Source organism: Pygoscelis adeliae, unplaced genomic scaffold (assembly GCF_000699105.1).
Source record: "Pygoscelis adeliae isolate BGI_AS28 unplaced genomic scaffold, ASM69910v1 Scaffold56, whole genome shotgun sequence".
In the NCBI taxonomy this organism is placed as follows: domain Eukaryota; kingdom Metazoa; phylum Chordata; class Aves; order Sphenisciformes; family Spheniscidae; genus Pygoscelis; species Pygoscelis adeliae.
Genome location: NW_008824944.1, coordinates 704346 through 721989, shown reverse-complemented (window position 1 = coordinate 721989; position 17644 = coordinate 704346). Strand labels below are relative to the sequence as shown.

General features: G+C 38.1%; 1 protein-coding gene across 1 annotated transcript in view; it reads left to right on the top strand.

Annotated features, from left to right (window-relative positions):
* GPR180 (G protein-coupled receptor 180) overlaps positions 1-17644 on the top strand; it is a 24370-nt gene that overhangs the window by 1651 nt on the left and 5075 nt on the right. The window contains exons 2-6 of the mRNA XM_009325567.1: positions 116-299; positions 3569-3763; positions 7501-7681; positions 7871-7920; positions 11502-11659. Of these exons, the coding sequence (XP_009323842.1) occupies positions 116-299; positions 3569-3763; positions 7501-7681; positions 7871-7920; positions 11502-11659 (768 nt within the window). The remainder of the gene's footprint in view (positions 1-115; positions 300-3568; positions 3764-7500; positions 7682-7870; positions 7921-11501; positions 11660-17644) is intronic.

Below are 17644 nucleotides of genomic sequence, written 5' to 3'. Positions count from 1 at the left end.
TTATGGGAAGTAGTGGTAAAAGTTTAAGAAATAAAGTGAAGCTTTAGTGCTGCTACTTATAAAAAATCTATGCCACGCTAGCTTTCTGTTTATCACTGACATCACGGCAGAGTAGTTGACTTTGTTTTTTAAATATCAAGGTGACCATGCTGTTCTGTGTGTCAGAATCAAGAACGTAGCAGTAGCTGTGACAAAAACAGCTAGAATTCACCTGTTTCGAGCACAGGAATGGCAGAAGCTGCAGAACAGTATCCAAGATCACAGCTGTACAGAGAAGTTCTCTAAAGCTCAGCTGACAAGTGAGTTGCTACTTTTTTGTCCTTACAAATTAAGTTATCTGTGTATTTAGAACCCTGTTAAGTTACCTGTGTATTTAGAATATTTATTTGCATGAATTTGGACTTTGCATCAACTTAAGTAAAAGCAGAACTTCGGCCTTCTGTAATTAAAAATTATTACTTTGTTTGTATCACTTCAGAAGACTTTGTTTGCAAGTTATGATTTAGTATACTGCTGGAAAATGAACAATCTTTGATAAATAATGACTGTAATGCAAACAGCCAAACTTTATGACCAGTTTTAGTCTCGTGCTCTCACTTGTACACAACTCAGGAAGGGTACACGTTTGGCTGAAGTTTTCATTTACTCATTCAGTACAGAGATTTTCTTTAACTCCACTTAGAGTAAAAGTCTTTCTTTTTTTTAATCTCAAACTTTTCCATAAAAAGATTATGTTGAGTGTTTGAAAGAATTTACAAAGAATACCACTGTAGTATGAAATGGAAGAACTTGAGAATCTAAATGTTTGGAACAGTCCAATGTACGGTTTGAATTCTGACATTTATTGCAGTGGAATGAAAAAATTAGAGGCAAACTGACGGAGCCTGCTGCAGTTGCCTCTAAACTTCCGAAGTGAATGCTTGTAAGGTGGGGAGTGTGTAGCCCAAGTACACAGTAAAAGGGTAATTTTGTACCTGAAAACCTTTTTTTCTCTGTTGGTTGGTTGGTTTGTTTGTTTTCCCTTTCACAACCTCATAATCATCAGCTTCCCCGCCACAGCCCTGTCTGTCTGGTCATCTGCGAAAATTAATCTGGGTTATGCTGCCTTACTTTATAACTTGCCTACATTACCATTTAATGTTCTTTCATCCTTTAATTTTGTGATTTTGTATTCATCACTGAATCTCCCATTCAAATATTTTTAATGTTTGAGCAGATAATTATACCAGTACAGAATATACAGGTTACCTTGTTGTCTTTTGCTTCTGGAGGAAAATTTCTCATTTGTCAGGAGGCTCCTGTTCTCCAATTCCATGGAAATGGCATTTTTCAAAGACGAGAAAACAAAAATAAAAGGATATTTTCATTTTCATGATAGCACAAAACTGTCACACTTTGATGTACAAAACATGTTAGAAAATTTTTAATACAGTATCAAAGATGAGCTAATTAGGATCAAGCTTAACTTTGAGTATCCATCTAAATTTAAAAGAACAGTAAAACATTGAAGCACTCAATTATGTAACTGGAAGACAAACATACTGAAATAATCATTTTTGCACCATTTATTGATCGTAATATTACAAAACCTACTTAAAGCATAAATTTTCCTTTAAGAAATTAAATTAACATTAGAAACTTCATTCAAATATATCTTAAGTGAATACAGCTTCTTTTTTAAATACATTTCCTCTGCGCGGCCAGAATCCCTAGAGTAACAAATTGATCTCCTGGAACATTGTCATAACGAAATCTTACACAGATGTCACTTCTAAGGATGTAGTTCCCTTACACTACATGTTCTGAGCTGAACATGAAGTGCTGCTGATACAACTAGCGGCTGGTCCAGCACTCCTGTCTGTCCCAGCAATGTACTCGCTGTTTTCCGCTGGGTTTAGGAATCATATGACCACAGGGTGAGTTGGATCTGTTTGCTGATCTTGGGCAAAATCAATTACATTTTTATTTTATCTTACTTCATTTTCTGTGAGTTAGCTTGCAGATTTGATGGAAAACTGATTAAACATGCTCTGTGTGATCCTTAGTCGTGATGCAAATGACTCTGTGTCAGAACTCAGCTGAGAGTACAGATGGAGAGTAAAGCCACCCGTCAGCTGCAGTTTGCCTTTCGTTTGGATTAAGCGCCATATGAAAACCTAAAACTGTGTTTTTAAAAATCTCGATTTTTTTGAAGGGAGCTGTTTCACTTTGTATGTTCGATTGATAAGATCTGTAGCTCCAGAGTGGAATGCATATTTACCATTAGCTACACAAGAAAGATTGCCTGTGTTAGAACACTCTTTTTTTCTGGTTCATGTGTTGTCTGAATTTGTACTTCATGACAATTGCTGCAGAGACACATCATACGTTTCTTCCTGCATCCTAATGTTGATCAGTTCATGCCTTCAGAGAACGGAAAATAACTTCTTGAAGTTGAAACAACTTTATTTAAATTACATAAATGTTTTTCACAGATAGGCTTCAAGTTAGAAATTAGTTCTGAATTTTATCTACAGAATACTTAGGGATAATGAGTTTGCTAAGGGTTATTTTGGATGTATGTTTGCACCCTTTCCATATAGAAAGGACTTTGCATAAAAAAACAGAAATAGGTTGTTTTGTAGAATTTTAATGAAATTTTTCTCTTTCTTCATCCTTAGCCATTGTCATCTTAATTAAACCATTAAGGTGAATTAATCTACAGTCCACTCATTATACTGTTATTTCTTCTATAGAGGTGACTTTCATTTATGGTTGAGCTGATGATTAACAGTATTTACTATCCTTATAGTTTCACCCAAACATACAGAGCCACAGATTTCATTTTCAGCAAGTGTTTATTTTGGAGAGATTGTGCATACATTAATAGTTCCTTTAAGGAGAAATAGTGGTAAGATCAATGAGCAGATGAAACTTCAGTCTCTCACATAGTTGGTTTCAAATGTAAACTGATTTGAAATACACCATATTATTAGACAGTGGTCTCCGCCATTAGCTGTCAATTGAAATTCAGTTTGTTACGGTTTGGGGAAGATGCTGTAAAATATGCTAAGTTGCACCTTGAAAGCATGCACGCTATTGTTTATTAATCTCACATGTGGCTGTTCCTGTTCAGTGCTCTAAATGTCTTTGAAAATAGAGTAGAAAAAATGTCACAAAGCTATTTTTCATACTGCAGAAGTATCCGTTGGCTAATACAAAATAGCTAGTCCCATCAATACGGTACTAGAGGATGGAAGTGTGCTAAGCATAGGAGACACAGTTTGCAATTACTGGCTTCTGGCAGAAGGGAGGCCTCCCAGTGAACCCAAAAGCTGAGAGGTGGAATCCAGTACATATCCTCACCAACCTGTGCCTGCACCTGTTTGAAGCAAAAGGCGAGGATGGAAGTCTGGACTGCGGTGTTGTAGCTAGCTTTCAAAACAAAGACTGTTTTGTACTGCATGTAGTTTATAACTAGTAAATGATGTTGTGGATTTAAATTTTATCTTTAGTCAGAGATGAGTTTTCTAAAAACAAACTAATCGAGTATTTACTCCTTTGTTTGTTTGTTTGTTTTCTTCCAAAGTGACTGTGAACCACACAGAGCAAAATCTGACAGTGTCCCAGATTCCTTATCCGGAAACATGGTATGTGTTTTATGTAGACAAGTTTACCTGCGAGGAGAATTATTCTGAATCCGAGGATATTCAGTTTGAAATGGTCTTACTAAACCCAGATGCAGAAGGGAATCCATTAGATCACTTTAGCGCAGGGGAATCTGGTAAGATTTTTTTTCTTAAAATTAGATTTGTAAGTTAAGGATCTGATCACCCAAACAAATCAGTACTTACTGTGCTTGGAAAAGTGTGGCACTGGGGAATGGATAGCAGTGTCTCTTGTATTTCAGATTCTACTTTCTCACAGAGAGTAAACTTTAATTCATTTTCTGGCATTACAGAAAAATCCTTCCTTTTCTCTAGACTGACTTTCCAAAACTTGCCTAACTGGAAGCATAGATGCACAAGGAAAGATAGTGTTGACATCTTTGCTAATAGGTATTTTTCCCCTGTTGAAATTGTAAGCTTCTGCTTGAATGTGAATTTAATCCCTGATTTTAATGAATTTGCTTATTTAATTCATGAAATTCCTTAGCTGTGTAAAACTTGATTCTGTGCAACACGAGTACATGCACAATATAACATTTTGCCGATACAATTTCTGTTCAATGTTTAGGTCTTTCTAAGTGTCTTAGTCACAGGCCACAGATTAGATGAGATATTTGTCAGTCCCGATTCTATTTTATTTAAGAAATGCAGTTTTAAATCTTTAAGCCTGCAAAGAAGAACTTCTAGAAGTGACTCAAGACAGCAGCTGAAGAAATGCCTACATAAAATTGTATGCTTTGGACAATCCAAACCAACCTAATGTATGCTGCACCAGTGGAGGTTTAGATTGGATATTAGGAAAAATTTCTTCACCGAAAGGGTTGTTGAGCATTGGAAGAGGCTGCCCAGGGAAGTGGTTGAGTCACCATCCCTGGGGGTATTTAAAAGACGTGCAGATGTGGTGCTTAGGGCCATGGTTTAGTGGTGGACTTGGCAGTGCTAGCTTAACAGTTGGACTTAATGATCTTAAAGGTCTTTTCCAACCTAAACGATTCTATGATTCTGTGCTTCAGTGCAGTGCTTAGCTTTGCTGCTCTGGGAGGCCTCATCAACATGTCACTAACCTAGGTCTGTTGTAAGGGAAGAGCTCAATAGGCTTAGTCTGCCTTCATATACAGCTTTAACCTACGTACCCAGAATAAGCCTAATTGCTATGCAAAGAATCATGTGCCCTGCTGTCATGCTTGGTCTCAAGAGGATATAGAGGGAACAAAGGCAGCTCCCTTTTTGAAGGGAAGAGAATATTCGCTGAAACATTTAGCAGAATCCGTAAGAAAGTAGCACTGTTAATCATCCATTTTTCAAGGCTTCTAAGTTGACCTACCTGTCTCTTTAACTCCTTAATTGTGCTACAAACTTAGTTGGCAGTTTTTGTTTGGTGAATTTTGTATCCAGAAGTGAGTTCTAGGTTAATTTACTTATTCTCAAAAAGCAGTAGTAGCGTTCTTTTGCTAAATAAATGGGCAAAGCAGCTATAAGATATCATGTGGACCTTAAAAGTGGTGTACAGACCTCCTAGAGAGGCACCTCAGCTCTATATTAATTTTGTAGGAAGACTTTGAGCACTTGGAAGCAGAACTCTGAACAGCTTGCATGCTGAGCAAGGAGGTGTATAAATCTGTTGGATGCACGTATTTAGATCCAACAAATAGGTAACAGGATGAGCTTTACATGCCGTGTCTTCCATGGTTGCAGAGGAACACCTGTGTTTATTTAGAATTAAAACCTGCAACACTACCGTGAATCCTGAAGCTACACTCCTTTGTCTACTTTCAAAGAACTGACGAGGATTTCTTCTCTCTCTCTCTTTCTTCTTCCTTTTTTTTTTTTTTTTAAATGCATCTTTAGGGAATAAATTTTGTCCTTTTTCCATAGAGATGTGCAGCATAGAATATTAGGGCATCAAAGAAAAGATCCAGCTTCATTTCTTGGTTCTTTCACTTGGGCAGCTAAAAACTACATAGTTCCAGATGGTTCTAGTTAGGTCACCCTTCACTTCAGTTACTAAAGTTGTGGCCTGACACAGGAAAACTCGAAATTAAATGGGCTATAAGGAAAGTATAGGAAAGAACTTGAGACTGTAAGCTTGTGATTAAGATGTTTGCCTTGAGAGAGGAGGAGGCCTGGCTTCTCATCCCTAGCAAGTAATCTTTTACCATTTTATATAATAGGTTTTGTTACGGAAGACATGGTACCAGTGGAATGTAGGATTTCTAAGGGCAGCTGACCAGGTAGACAGCATTTTGAAGATCTTTCTAGTTAGGTATTTCAAATTAAGGTACATATGTGTTATTTTCTCTGTTAACTCTAGGTTACTTGAAAGACAGAAAACTTAAAAAAGACAGGTTGAAAATTACCCTTCTGGGTTTTTTTAGAGTTGTATTTCAGTTCAACTTTCTCTTAAATCCTTTTGGTCTCAAGCCAATCATCTCCAATCTGTCTTTGGTTGGAAGGAGCTTTCTATCCTAAACGTTTTAGTGTTTATTAAAAGCTTGTTGATATTCCTAAAGAGTTTTCCATGTGTACCCACTCATCATGGTGAGAAATAATTCATCTACAGAATCCTTGCCAACTTCAGTGGGTATCTTTTGAAGCCAAAAGATAAAGAGTGAAAGGAAGAGTAAGAGATTTGATCTAAAACACATATTTTTGTCAGTCATAAATCATGCTTTTGTGTAGGTATACAAGAGAAGCAGAGCGGCCCTGAATTTTTTGTTTCATGAGCCTTTATTACCTTATCCTCTTTTTCTCCCATTTCACTGTATGTATGTCCAAGCTGATTAATTTTAGCCATAGAAGTTATAGTACTAGCAACTATTCAGAACTCATCCAGTTCTAATGTTTTTCAACTTAGATATTGAAATGTGTCTAATTGCTCTGTTTCTAATCTCTGAGTGGAGCTGGTTAAAGTTTTTAGCAGAATTGTTTTGCTGCTGGACGGAAAACGTTCAGAATCTGATTCGGTGGGCACCACTTGGTTTCAAGGAAGGCTGGAGAAGAAAAACATACGTTTTGTGTGAGAAATTTCTGTTTACCCATTTTTTGCTTATAGCTCACTGGCTTTGACCCTTTGGGAGCTCATATGGTGGGTTCCAAAGCTCCCAGACAATAGAAACAGTTTTCCAGGATCCAGGTCTTCAGGGAAGCATTTTACCAGGCTACTGCCAGACTGAAAATTAGAGAAGTTCTGTTTTGTAAATAATGCCAAAAACTTTGGGCATTTTTTCAGATTGGTGCAAAAAAATCCACTCTATGAGCTTAGTATTGTTCTCTGTTCTATTTTTCTTTCCATTTTTCTTTATCTAAAAGTTTTCTGTCTTGGTCAGCTGTGCTTCTTGGACTAACTACTTTACGTGGAGGAAGAGTGACACCCAGTGGTTAAATAGATTCAACAGAAGTCTGTTCTGGGTTTCTCTCAGCTCAGATTGTGCCTTTAAAAATTGAAGTAAAAAAAAGAGCTAAAAATGAGTCCTTTAATAAATATGTTTCTGACTGATCAAATGGGCTACGATTATTTTCTGTTTATCAAGAAACTGTATGCCACTTTATACTATTTCAGTAATTGCTACAAAGCTATTTGTATTTGAACAGAAACTCTCCTATACTCAGAAAAGGTATTGTTGAATAAAAAATACTTTGTCAGATCAAACAATAATCAGCTCTCTGAAAAAATTCACTGACTTTCTTGGATAAGATAGGCTCTGATTTACTCATTTTATCTGTACTACCACTTTTGGGTGACAGTTACTAAGTATTTCCCAGTGATTATATAAAAAACATATTTTGTTTTAGTTATTTACTGCTAGTAGCAACGTTTCTTTATAAAAACTAAGCTGTATTTCTTTTTTTGCAGGATTACATGAATTCTTTTTCCTGCTCGTCCTAGCATACTTCATAACTGCTTGCATATACGCACAGTCCCTATGGCAAACAATTAAGAAGCGTGGACCTATGCATACTGTATTAAAGGTGTTGACAATTGCGTTACTGTTGCAGGCTGGTTCAGCTTTTGCCAACTACCTGCATTTCTCAAGGTATCTTTGCTTTCAGTCTTAAGGAAGAACATTCTGTTGTAAAGATCAGTACATAAGCTTTCCTGTGGTGACTGACAAAATGTAGGACTGACTTTTTAGAACTACATCATTGCCTAAACGTACTTCTAAGAGAGAACACACATTTAAGACTCACTCACTTAAAAATAACATCTTTTATTCTTTTATCAGTTATTCTAGAGATGGAATAGGAGCGCCTTTTATGGGAAGTCTGGCAGAATGTGAGTACTCTTGTCTACTGTTTCTTACATATTCCTACATGTTAATCTGTATAATACATTAGCGAATGCTGTTGTTGGACTGTGTTGTGATCTTGGACCATACCACTGGATTTTTAAAATAAAATACTAAAAGTTGCTCTTCTGAAAAACAGGTTTTCTTCTGGATGTTTACAATAATGGTACTTAAAGTTATACAACTGTGATCTTGTTTAGGATTTTTTTTAAAAGCTTTTCTTGTCTGAAGATTCCATCCCACAAACACTTAAATACATGCCTATCACGTGAGTAAATGTTTCAATATCTTGAAGGTTTTGCGGAGTTTGCATGATCTAAAGTAGCGAAGCTTTTTGGGAAACTTAATCATATTTTATGGAGTGTGTCATTTCATTAGCAAATTTAACATTGATTATAATGATAAATTAAGTGTTTTACAGCACAAGAGATATGCTTAGAGTGATGAAAAAAAATGCTTATGTAAAGAATTGATGTTAAAAAAGCATTTTTCTCCACTCTGTATAGATATTCTGAGTTCTCATTGGAACTGAATTCCTATAACATTCCTTCCCAAAATGCACCAATTTACTCCTGCTGGATTCTTCAGGGTTAAGCATCGTTGGGTAGTTCGCATCTGAAGCATTGGGGGGTTCTTTCTAAGCAAATACATTGCCTTTTGATTGACTTGAAGCACCCCAAGAAAGTAGTGCTGTGGTAGTGAGATAGCATTGGAGAGTAACAGCCTATATAGAAAAATATTTCCCTTCCCAGAGTTCATTTAGAAGCTTGCAGTTGGAATTAACAGCCTCTTGATGGCATTTGGCACCACAGTAATTGCCTCTTCCTTGTTTTAACCATTTGAGTTAGCAGCTCCTTGCAGCCTCTCCAGCAACTGTATTATTAAACTTCCCCTCTCATCTCCTGAAATTAAATTAAACGGAGAATATGGAGGTAGTCATAACTCCTCCACAGTGAGAAACCCAGTGTTAACTACACAGCCAGAACTTCAGAGCTGCATGTTAGATTTTCTGTGTATGTGTTATAGTGAAGAGACCACTTCTATTTGCTTAAAGCAAAGGTTATTAAGAATAAAATAATATTTTTTGAATCAATAGCTGAATTTCTTAAATTCAGCTGAGAGTTTTCCTTTCCTGCTGTTTTTAAGATTCGTGGTTCCCAAAGCAGTAAAAGAGCAGAAGTAATAGAAATGTGGAAAGCTTCAGTGTCAATTACAATTCTGAAGAATGGCTGATAGCAAGTAGAATAGTTTGAAGATGGAAGGTGCTACCATTTTTCCTATATCAGAACAGAAATCCGAGTTAAAAGTAAATGGTAAAATTTCTGTTGACTTCAATGGGACCAGATTTTCTTTCTAGAAACCTGTTCAGATACTATCGCAAGCAATTACTCTCTTCCTACCATCCTTTAGTCTTTACCTTGTACAAAGAACTGACCCTCAGTCTAATTCATCACCTAAGTTAATCGCATAAATCACGCAAATAATGCTGGCACTCAAAAGCATCACAAATTGATCTTTTAACTTTTGATAAGATTGAAATGTGAAAAGTCAAGGAATATTACTTTGCCTGTTGAACAGCCAAAAAAGATGAATTGTGATGAAATCAGACAAACGTGGTATCGGCTCAGTAGCATGTGACTTTACACCGACCCTGGATATCTTGGGATTATTGTAATTTTAGAAATTTCTCTCAACCTTCTTGCTTTCTGGCAAGGTGTAGAAGATGTCAAAGATTAAAGCCGGTACTGAATTTTTGTCTTACACCATTTTGTCTGGGAATCCACTTGAATTGTTGCCGCACTGAAGCAGAGCAGTATGTATATCCAAGATGTGATTGAGAGATGATGTCTGGCTATAATTTATAGGGCGAGTTATCTTAAGGAGTGACAGAAAATAAAATGCTCTCTAGAACATCCAGATTTGTTCAGTCATTTCTCTAGCTTGGATTTGTGACACTGGTTTGGCATGCCTTGAGTTCACGTAACATTTTTTTCTAGCAAGTACTATGTCTCCATAGCTAGCATTGTGAAATAATTCCAAGATCATTTTGACCAAAATCAGTGCCAGTTCATTTTATTAAAGAATGAGCAAGTTTGTATTTACTAAAAGCTCTTGACGTTTCTTAAACAGCAAAGGTGTCAGAGTACATTAAGAAGCATTTAAGCATATAAACTGTGAGAATACCAAATATATCCCAGGAGTAACGTGTTGAAGTCTGGTTTATATCCATATTTTGCTAGTATTGCTGGCTGTCAGTGAAATAGTAGCTGATCTTCATTTGACACGCTTCCCTTGTGTGCATATTAATCTCTGTACAGTGGCAACATTTTCTGTGCCAATATTTTTAGTAAATGTGGAAGTACATGTATCTTTTATAATAGAGTCCAGTTGTACAAAAATAGAAGTTTGCTTTTGTGACATAGAAATATTTTTCTCGTATCTGGTAGTGTAAGTGAAAAGTACAAATAAGGAACAAATTTAACGGAACTAAAATACTAATCAAGTGAAAAAGAAAGCATTGCTGTGTGTAGTGCCCAATCTCGAGTTTCCGAACCAAATTGGCAATTTACGTAATATAAGGATCAGTTTTTCTTGTACATCTCTGCTATGCCAGTACAATGAGCCAGTTTACTCTCAAGTCCAAACACCAACTTAAAAATTGTTCCATAAGTTTCAGTCAAAAACTTACCGGGTCTAAAGCTAACTATCACCCAGAAAGAAATCTTCAGTTCTTTCTACTGTCAGTAGTACTTCAGCAAGGCTAACAAGTAAAGGCCTTAATACATTCTAGCTTGAAGTTTTCTTTATTCAGATACAGCTTCAAACACAGGTTTGAGACGCTGATTAAGAATGTAACTTTATGGAGTATGTGTTAATTGTTCCCAAACAGAGCAAAAAAATGGACATAGCAAAATGAGGCAAAGGTAGTTTGCATTTAATAAAATGAAATACAGGCAAGTTGTTGCTCCAAAGGAAGTTTGTGTTAGGGTTATTCATTATATTTTCCCCTTTAAGTACCTGAGAGTGGAATTTGTCCTAAATATTTGTGCTTTCTGTTGCAAGCTACTGCATCCTTAAGACAAAGTGCAATTAATTTAAAGTACAATGCAACTATCTGATTTTTGAACAAAAGTTTTTCAGAGCAAAGAAAGGAGTTCATTTCATCATGTTTCATATTTGCAGTGTGATTAACATACATATGATTTTAGTTCTTTAGCATTTATAAGCCTATTTATGCAGATGGACTCCTGAGCCCAGACTTCTTTGACACAAGAAAGGGATTTGGAAGGATGTGGCGCTGTGCTGTGCCTGTGTTGTTGCAGAACTGCAGCATAACTAGAGGAAAGCTGATAGTGATCTGTTTGGGCACTGGAAACTGCTCAAAATTTCCACGTTTTGTAGCAAAGCAGCCTTCAGCTAGTCAAACTATCATCAAAATTATGACTAAAGGTGGTACAGAGGCGTAAATGTCCATCCTTCATTTGTGGGTATATAGAACATTTCTCTTTGCTTTAGAAAAAAATTTTATTTTTGTTGTGACTGTTTATTTTTCTTTTGTTTTCAATAGTGTGTGACATAGTCTCACAGATACAAATGCTGTATTTATTGTTGAGTCTGTGTATGGGTTGGACGATAGGCAGAATGAAGAAATCTCATGGCAGACCTCTTCAGTGGGATTCCACTCCAACATCTACTGGCATTGCTGTAGTAGTTGTTGTTACACAGGTTTGTATTTTATATTCATTCTTATACTGAAATATACAGCTGCTATTAAGTATGACAGAACCGTGAACCAACTAATCTCAATATTTTATGAGGGAGGGAGTATCAAGACTGGAAAAAAACCCCACAGCATAATGTGCACCCAGTATGTCTAATAGGTAACAACACCTTCTCTTTACTTTAACAATTTAAGGTGTAGCGCCACAGTATGTTTTTGTTCAGCGCTAAAACCACTTAAGAAGTTCCCACAGGTTTCCAAACTCCTGGTTGTGCCAATTGTTCGTAGCATTATACTGTAAACTAGATCAGTGGAATGATCTAGATTGCAAAAAAAAAAAAAAACAAAAGAGAGAGAGATTTCAGCACAGTCATTTTACTGATCTGATCTATAACGTGGTCCTGTAAATAGTTGTAATCAGTACAACTGGGGGGTTGTGAACTACATTGGTGGGGGGTAACAACTAGCAGCATGAGAGGAAAGACGAGAAAAACTGCTGCGAGAAATTCTTTCTGTCACCAAAAGAAAATTGAAATCCTCGGTGTCCTCCTCTTAGAACCACTCAAATAGGATGTCTAATGGTCTTTTCAATCAATATAAGGGAATTCTTTAAAGATTCATGTGCAGAATCGGTCATGCAAATATATGAATGCTCTGACACATAATTTCATTCAAATATTTTCCATTAGTATAAATTAGAAAGTCAAGTAAACCAGTAACTTAAAAGTAAATTGTAATTGAGATCATCCAACCCTGGTGGTGCCTTTTGTAAACAAATTTTTTTGAATCACAGCATAAAGACAAGAGAATCTGAAAGCCATTGAGAAGAGGAGGGAGAAACTGGAGACAGTAATGAGGAAGAGATTATACTGAAGATTTTGTGCCATTTGAGTAGTATCTGTAATTAGTCCTGCTTCCAAACTAAATAAGTGGGCTGCTAAAACATAAAGAGTAGCTGGGAGCTGACATTTCTTGCTAATTAAGAATATAAGCCAAAGGCTATTAAGGTCAATGGGACTGTTGGAATTTAAAGATAGGTTCATTCCACCTTACTTTGACACCCATCTAGCACCAGAAATTTTACATGCTGGTAGTAAAGAAGACTTCTAAATTATTTAATTTTATTCAATTAAAATTAATTTATTTAATTTTATATGTACCCCACTCGTACATACATATGGGTATGTTAGTACTCTGTAACTTGAGAGTGGAAAGTCTTTTGTTGTTCTTTCCTTTTTACTGTACATAGAAAGGACACTCAGTATCATCAGCTTGATCTTTTTTTGGTTGTTACTTGTGGTAAAAATTGGGGCAGGTGTCATACATATTATGCTGCTTCCCCCAGTACTGGTCCATTACACATTTGTGTTGGCTCTTTGAGCACCACTGGAGGATTGACACAAAGTTGGCTACCTTACTTTTCACCGCGAAGGCACAGCTCTACCACATCCCTCCTCCTGGTACCATTCTTGGGTCCATTGTTGGGAGTCTCAGGTTTGGCACGCGTCTTGTAGAAACAGAATATGGATATCAGAGTATGTCATTACCTGGGTGGTTTTGCACCCCCCATCTCAGTGTCTACTGTCTCCAGCAAAAGTTCCCTGACACCAAGAGTATCCTTGCCCCTTCTGGAGAGGATGTTTTCCATCTCATCGTTCAGTACATACAAAATATACCTTCTGCCAGATTTCTTCTCCTTAATATAGAATGTGGCTGTTGAGCTCAGGGGAGCAGGATCCAGACCGCATCGCCTCTATCAAAGGCAATGAGCTCAAGACTTCATTCTCTGGATTAGTCTGCTGTTCACTGGTCTGTCTAGATTGATGTGGGTGTTGGACCTGCTGTAACAGGGCAATCAATGAACACTTTTAATGATTAAAAACCTAGAATAACCTCCTTTCTGTCCCGCTCTTTCCCAGAGATTCTTATGGGAGAGCCAGCTTCCTCCCATGCCAGAGGTTGGACGGACTTATGTGGATCATCAGAGATGCTCTGAGGACTTGCTGTGGAGGGTACTGGAAACCACATGCATTACCCTAACGCAGCAGATAGAGATTGAACCATGTTAGTTTTATTGACGTTCTACACTACCTGTCCTCATCTCATCTTCACGGAAGTCAAGCAAGTTGTCAGCCTGGGAAAACATGTTATTCTTCAATTTAACTGCAGTTTTGACTGGCAAACTATCTGACCCTGTTTGCCTGCGAGTAGTTCAAATTACTCAGCAAATTTTCAGGTTTTTTTCCCCTCTTTGTACTGATGGTATGGATTTTTTCTTTTTGTTCTTCCAGAAACACCAGCAATTTTCCAGGCTGTGTTTACAAGTTACCATCAGTGTAGGGTGGACACAGCCTCCTTAGTCAGCAAATCTCTTGTGGTCTTTGTGGCTGCAAAGAGGTAGCATGTCGAAGGAGGGACAAGCATGCCATTCAGCATCTCCCTTTGCCTTAACTTGTTCTTTATTTCAGCCTCAGAACAAAAGATTCCCAGGCCACTCTGTATTCATTAAAGATTCCACTCTCTGCTGCTGAGACACAAACCTTGTTCAAAACTTCATTGATGGCAGGCCTTTCCCATCACATAGACCTGAGCAGTTTCAGCTGTCAGGGCTGATGGGAGTGGAGGCAATGATTCTGGAAAGATAGCTGATTGAACCTGACCAAAATGACATAGAACCTTACTGCACTAGACGTCACGCTTCACAGGGGTTCTTAGGTACACCCCAAAGGTGTGCTCAGAATGATCTCTGCCTCTGACCTTAGATCTAAACCATTTTTTACTGTGCTGGCATAGCATGACATCAGATACCCAAGTACTAGATACGGTTAGAAGCAGCTAGTTAATCCACTTTGCCTTGCTGCCACTTTTAATTTCCCTTTTGCTTCCCCTTGCCTCTCAGAGATGATCTGTCCCGTGAGAACCTGCCTTTACTGGAGATTGATATGTTATCTTGGCTTGCCATAAAGTCAATGTTGGCATAGCGAAGGGGAGGAGGGGTTCTACCACAATTGTTTCCTGATGACAAAAAAAGAAGAGTGTCTGGTTCTTCGTTGTATGGATGTGGAGGTTCAACTTGTATATCTGAAACATCAGGATGATGTCTGTGGCAAACATTCTTCTAGCATTTGAAGAAGATGACCAGTACTGGACAGTGGTTGGTGTCCACTGTGAACCAAGACAGGTCAGAAGTATGTGCAGGTGAAGTCAGGCATTTTGAACAGTGTATTACGTAAACAAGGAGATGGTCATTCTCCTTTATGAAGAAGCAGTTGTGACTTTAATGTTGGACATAGCTAGTGCCAGTCAGCTCTTCAGCTACCTAGCTAATCTAGTTCTTTTGTCTACAGCCTAAGCAGAGTTGTTCTTCTGGATAAAAATCAGGATTTGCCCCCGATTTCTTCTCAGAGCTCTAACAGTTCTGCTCACTGCCAACAAAAAAATGTCTCTGGTATCCACTTCAGCAGGTTGGTGTCTGGGTGTTTTTTCAGCTTGTTCCTGATATCGCAGCTAAGTGAGCTGATGTATGCCTTTCTGTGGTCAAGGTAAGGGACTTCAGGGCTTATTTAACTTAATTTCTCAGGCATAGCTAACCAAAGAGATTCTGACTTCAAGATCATGCTTGTCTATGAAAGCTCTTCCTTCACTGAGAACAGATTGCCTAATCCATTGTAACCTAGAAACAGTCCATAGCACAGATTTCTCTTTTACAGGATCCTGCTTTTCTCTGGTGAGTGAGAACAGTCCCAGCTCATAGGAAGAGCAATGACACATATTCACCCTGTCCAAGTTTCCAGTGTGTTGCACTGACGGTTCCATCTCTGCCTCTAATGCCCCTGCCTTCTGCTTGTTTTTGAATAATCTAATGAAACTGAAGGAAGCTGGATTTCTGTGATCTTACATTGCTCTCACTGTACACAGTCTTTGATCAACGGACTCCTGTGCTGTTCACACAGTTTACGCTCTTTAAAGGGCTAGTCCAGAGCATACCCTGCTGTCAGACACTATTTTTTCATGAGGATTTGAACTTTGTTCTAATGATTCCTTTACTCCAGCTCTTTGTCATCTTCTCATGAAAGTGGCTTCGTTCATTGCTGTTAGTATTGGTGTAGGTTAAGGAAAATTCAAACCCTCATGAGCTCTGTTCTCTAAGGTTAAGCTATCCCTGGGACCTACCTAAATTTTCTTCTTAAAGCAGTATCACAGTTCCATCTCCATCGCCTGTATTTCTTCCCCCCAGATGCATGCTTTTGTCAGGAAGATTCTATACATAGGTGGAGGGGTTTTTTAAATTTTCTCAGACAGTGTATGTCCAGTCCAGGGAAATTAAATACTTTGGTTATTTCCAAGTGTAAATGTCAAAAAGGAGAATGCTCTGTACAAGACTGCAGTCATTTTGTAACTGGTAGAACCCTTGTTTGTTGCCTGGGCACGTTCTACCTGGACTGAGATAACTTCTGTGGTAGGAATTCATCAATTTCATGACAAAACTAGTGCTGTAGACTCAACTTTACCAAACACTGTCTTATTTCGGTCTTGCTCCTTGACAGAATTCTCAGTCAAGTAATTTGATCATTTGAAGACGTTTGCTTGGAGTTACCCAGAAATGGAGTGTTATGGTGGGAACACTTGAAGCATGTTGGTCAGATTGTTTACTAGTAATCAGTGATGTTCAGGACCTGCATGCTTCATATCTGTCCCTCTCCCATCCTTCCATTTTCGATCCAGGTAGTTGAGGAGTGACTGAAATGACAGCAGTCACGCTTGCTATTGTGGCCTAGGTAAGGGAGGGGAAAAGCAAGAGAGTACTCTCTAAGGATATTCTAAGAGAAAATGATCCTGTCTCGACTGATGAGACTCAAGGACAGCCACCTTTGGAAGGCACAGGTGGATTACACATTTAAAAAAAAAAAGTTAATTTCAGTAACCTTTTTGTCTTTATGTAGTTAATGTAGTGAGAGCGCCTTTGAATGTGTTCAGAAGGGAATCTGACTAATTTAGATTTCTAAATTGAGGCATACAATGTCTGCTTCTGAAGGCCTTCAGAACTACCTCACTCATATAAATCAAATTTGCCTACCTTTCTTCAGAAAGCCTGCTTCATTAGACACCTGAAACCTAAGTGCAAGCTAGATGTGTACAGTAGGTGGACTGGATTCCAGTGTATATTCAAGTCTTAAAATGCCATTCAGCTGCTACATGATGCTGGGAGAGTCTAAACTTTATGGGTATTCTAATTTATAACGTTAACATTCCCAAAGTCTTAAAAAGGTATTCTTCAGCAAGACCCAATTTTTATGCAACAAGTAGGTGCCTGCCTTCTACTCAACTAAGATTCAGAAACTAGGCACTTCTTAGTCTGTTTTTCCTTAAAGAATCCATCAATATTCTTTCTCACAGTGCTCCTACAAAATTGGATTCTGCAGCAAATGGATACAGTGCTGAGAGTTAAGGAGGATTACTGTCTTTCGTGTAGTTATCTGTTGGCTAGACCATTTGTCCAGATGTTGGAACGGCATTTGGAACCTGTGACGCTCCCTTTCCTAGACCCTAGGAGGTTTCTGAGCCAGTTGCTTGCAGAGTCAGGCTCGCTCGCAGTTTCTGACCTAGCTGATGTTGAATTCTTTTCTCCACAATGGCACAGCTTCAATAGAAGGGGTGGAGAGTGGCCCACCCAAGAACAGCCTATAGCCTGGCAGTTGGGGCACTCTCCAAGGAGGTGGGAGATGTGAGCTGGATATCCTTTAGGCAAAGAAGGGAATTGTGGGAGATCCAAGTTCAACCTGGGTGAATGCTTGAGCCTTTAGGCTATTGTATAAAAGGGGCAGCAGCACCACCCTCTTACTTCCCCATCTTTAAAAAGAAAAGTGAATCCTGTTAGGATTTTGAAAGAAAAGGCGTAGTCGCCTGCCTTTGAAACAAGCTTTACAGGTTGTGGATCCCAAGTGGAAGGAGACACCTCCCTGTAGCTCTGTGGAATCATTTCAGTGGGC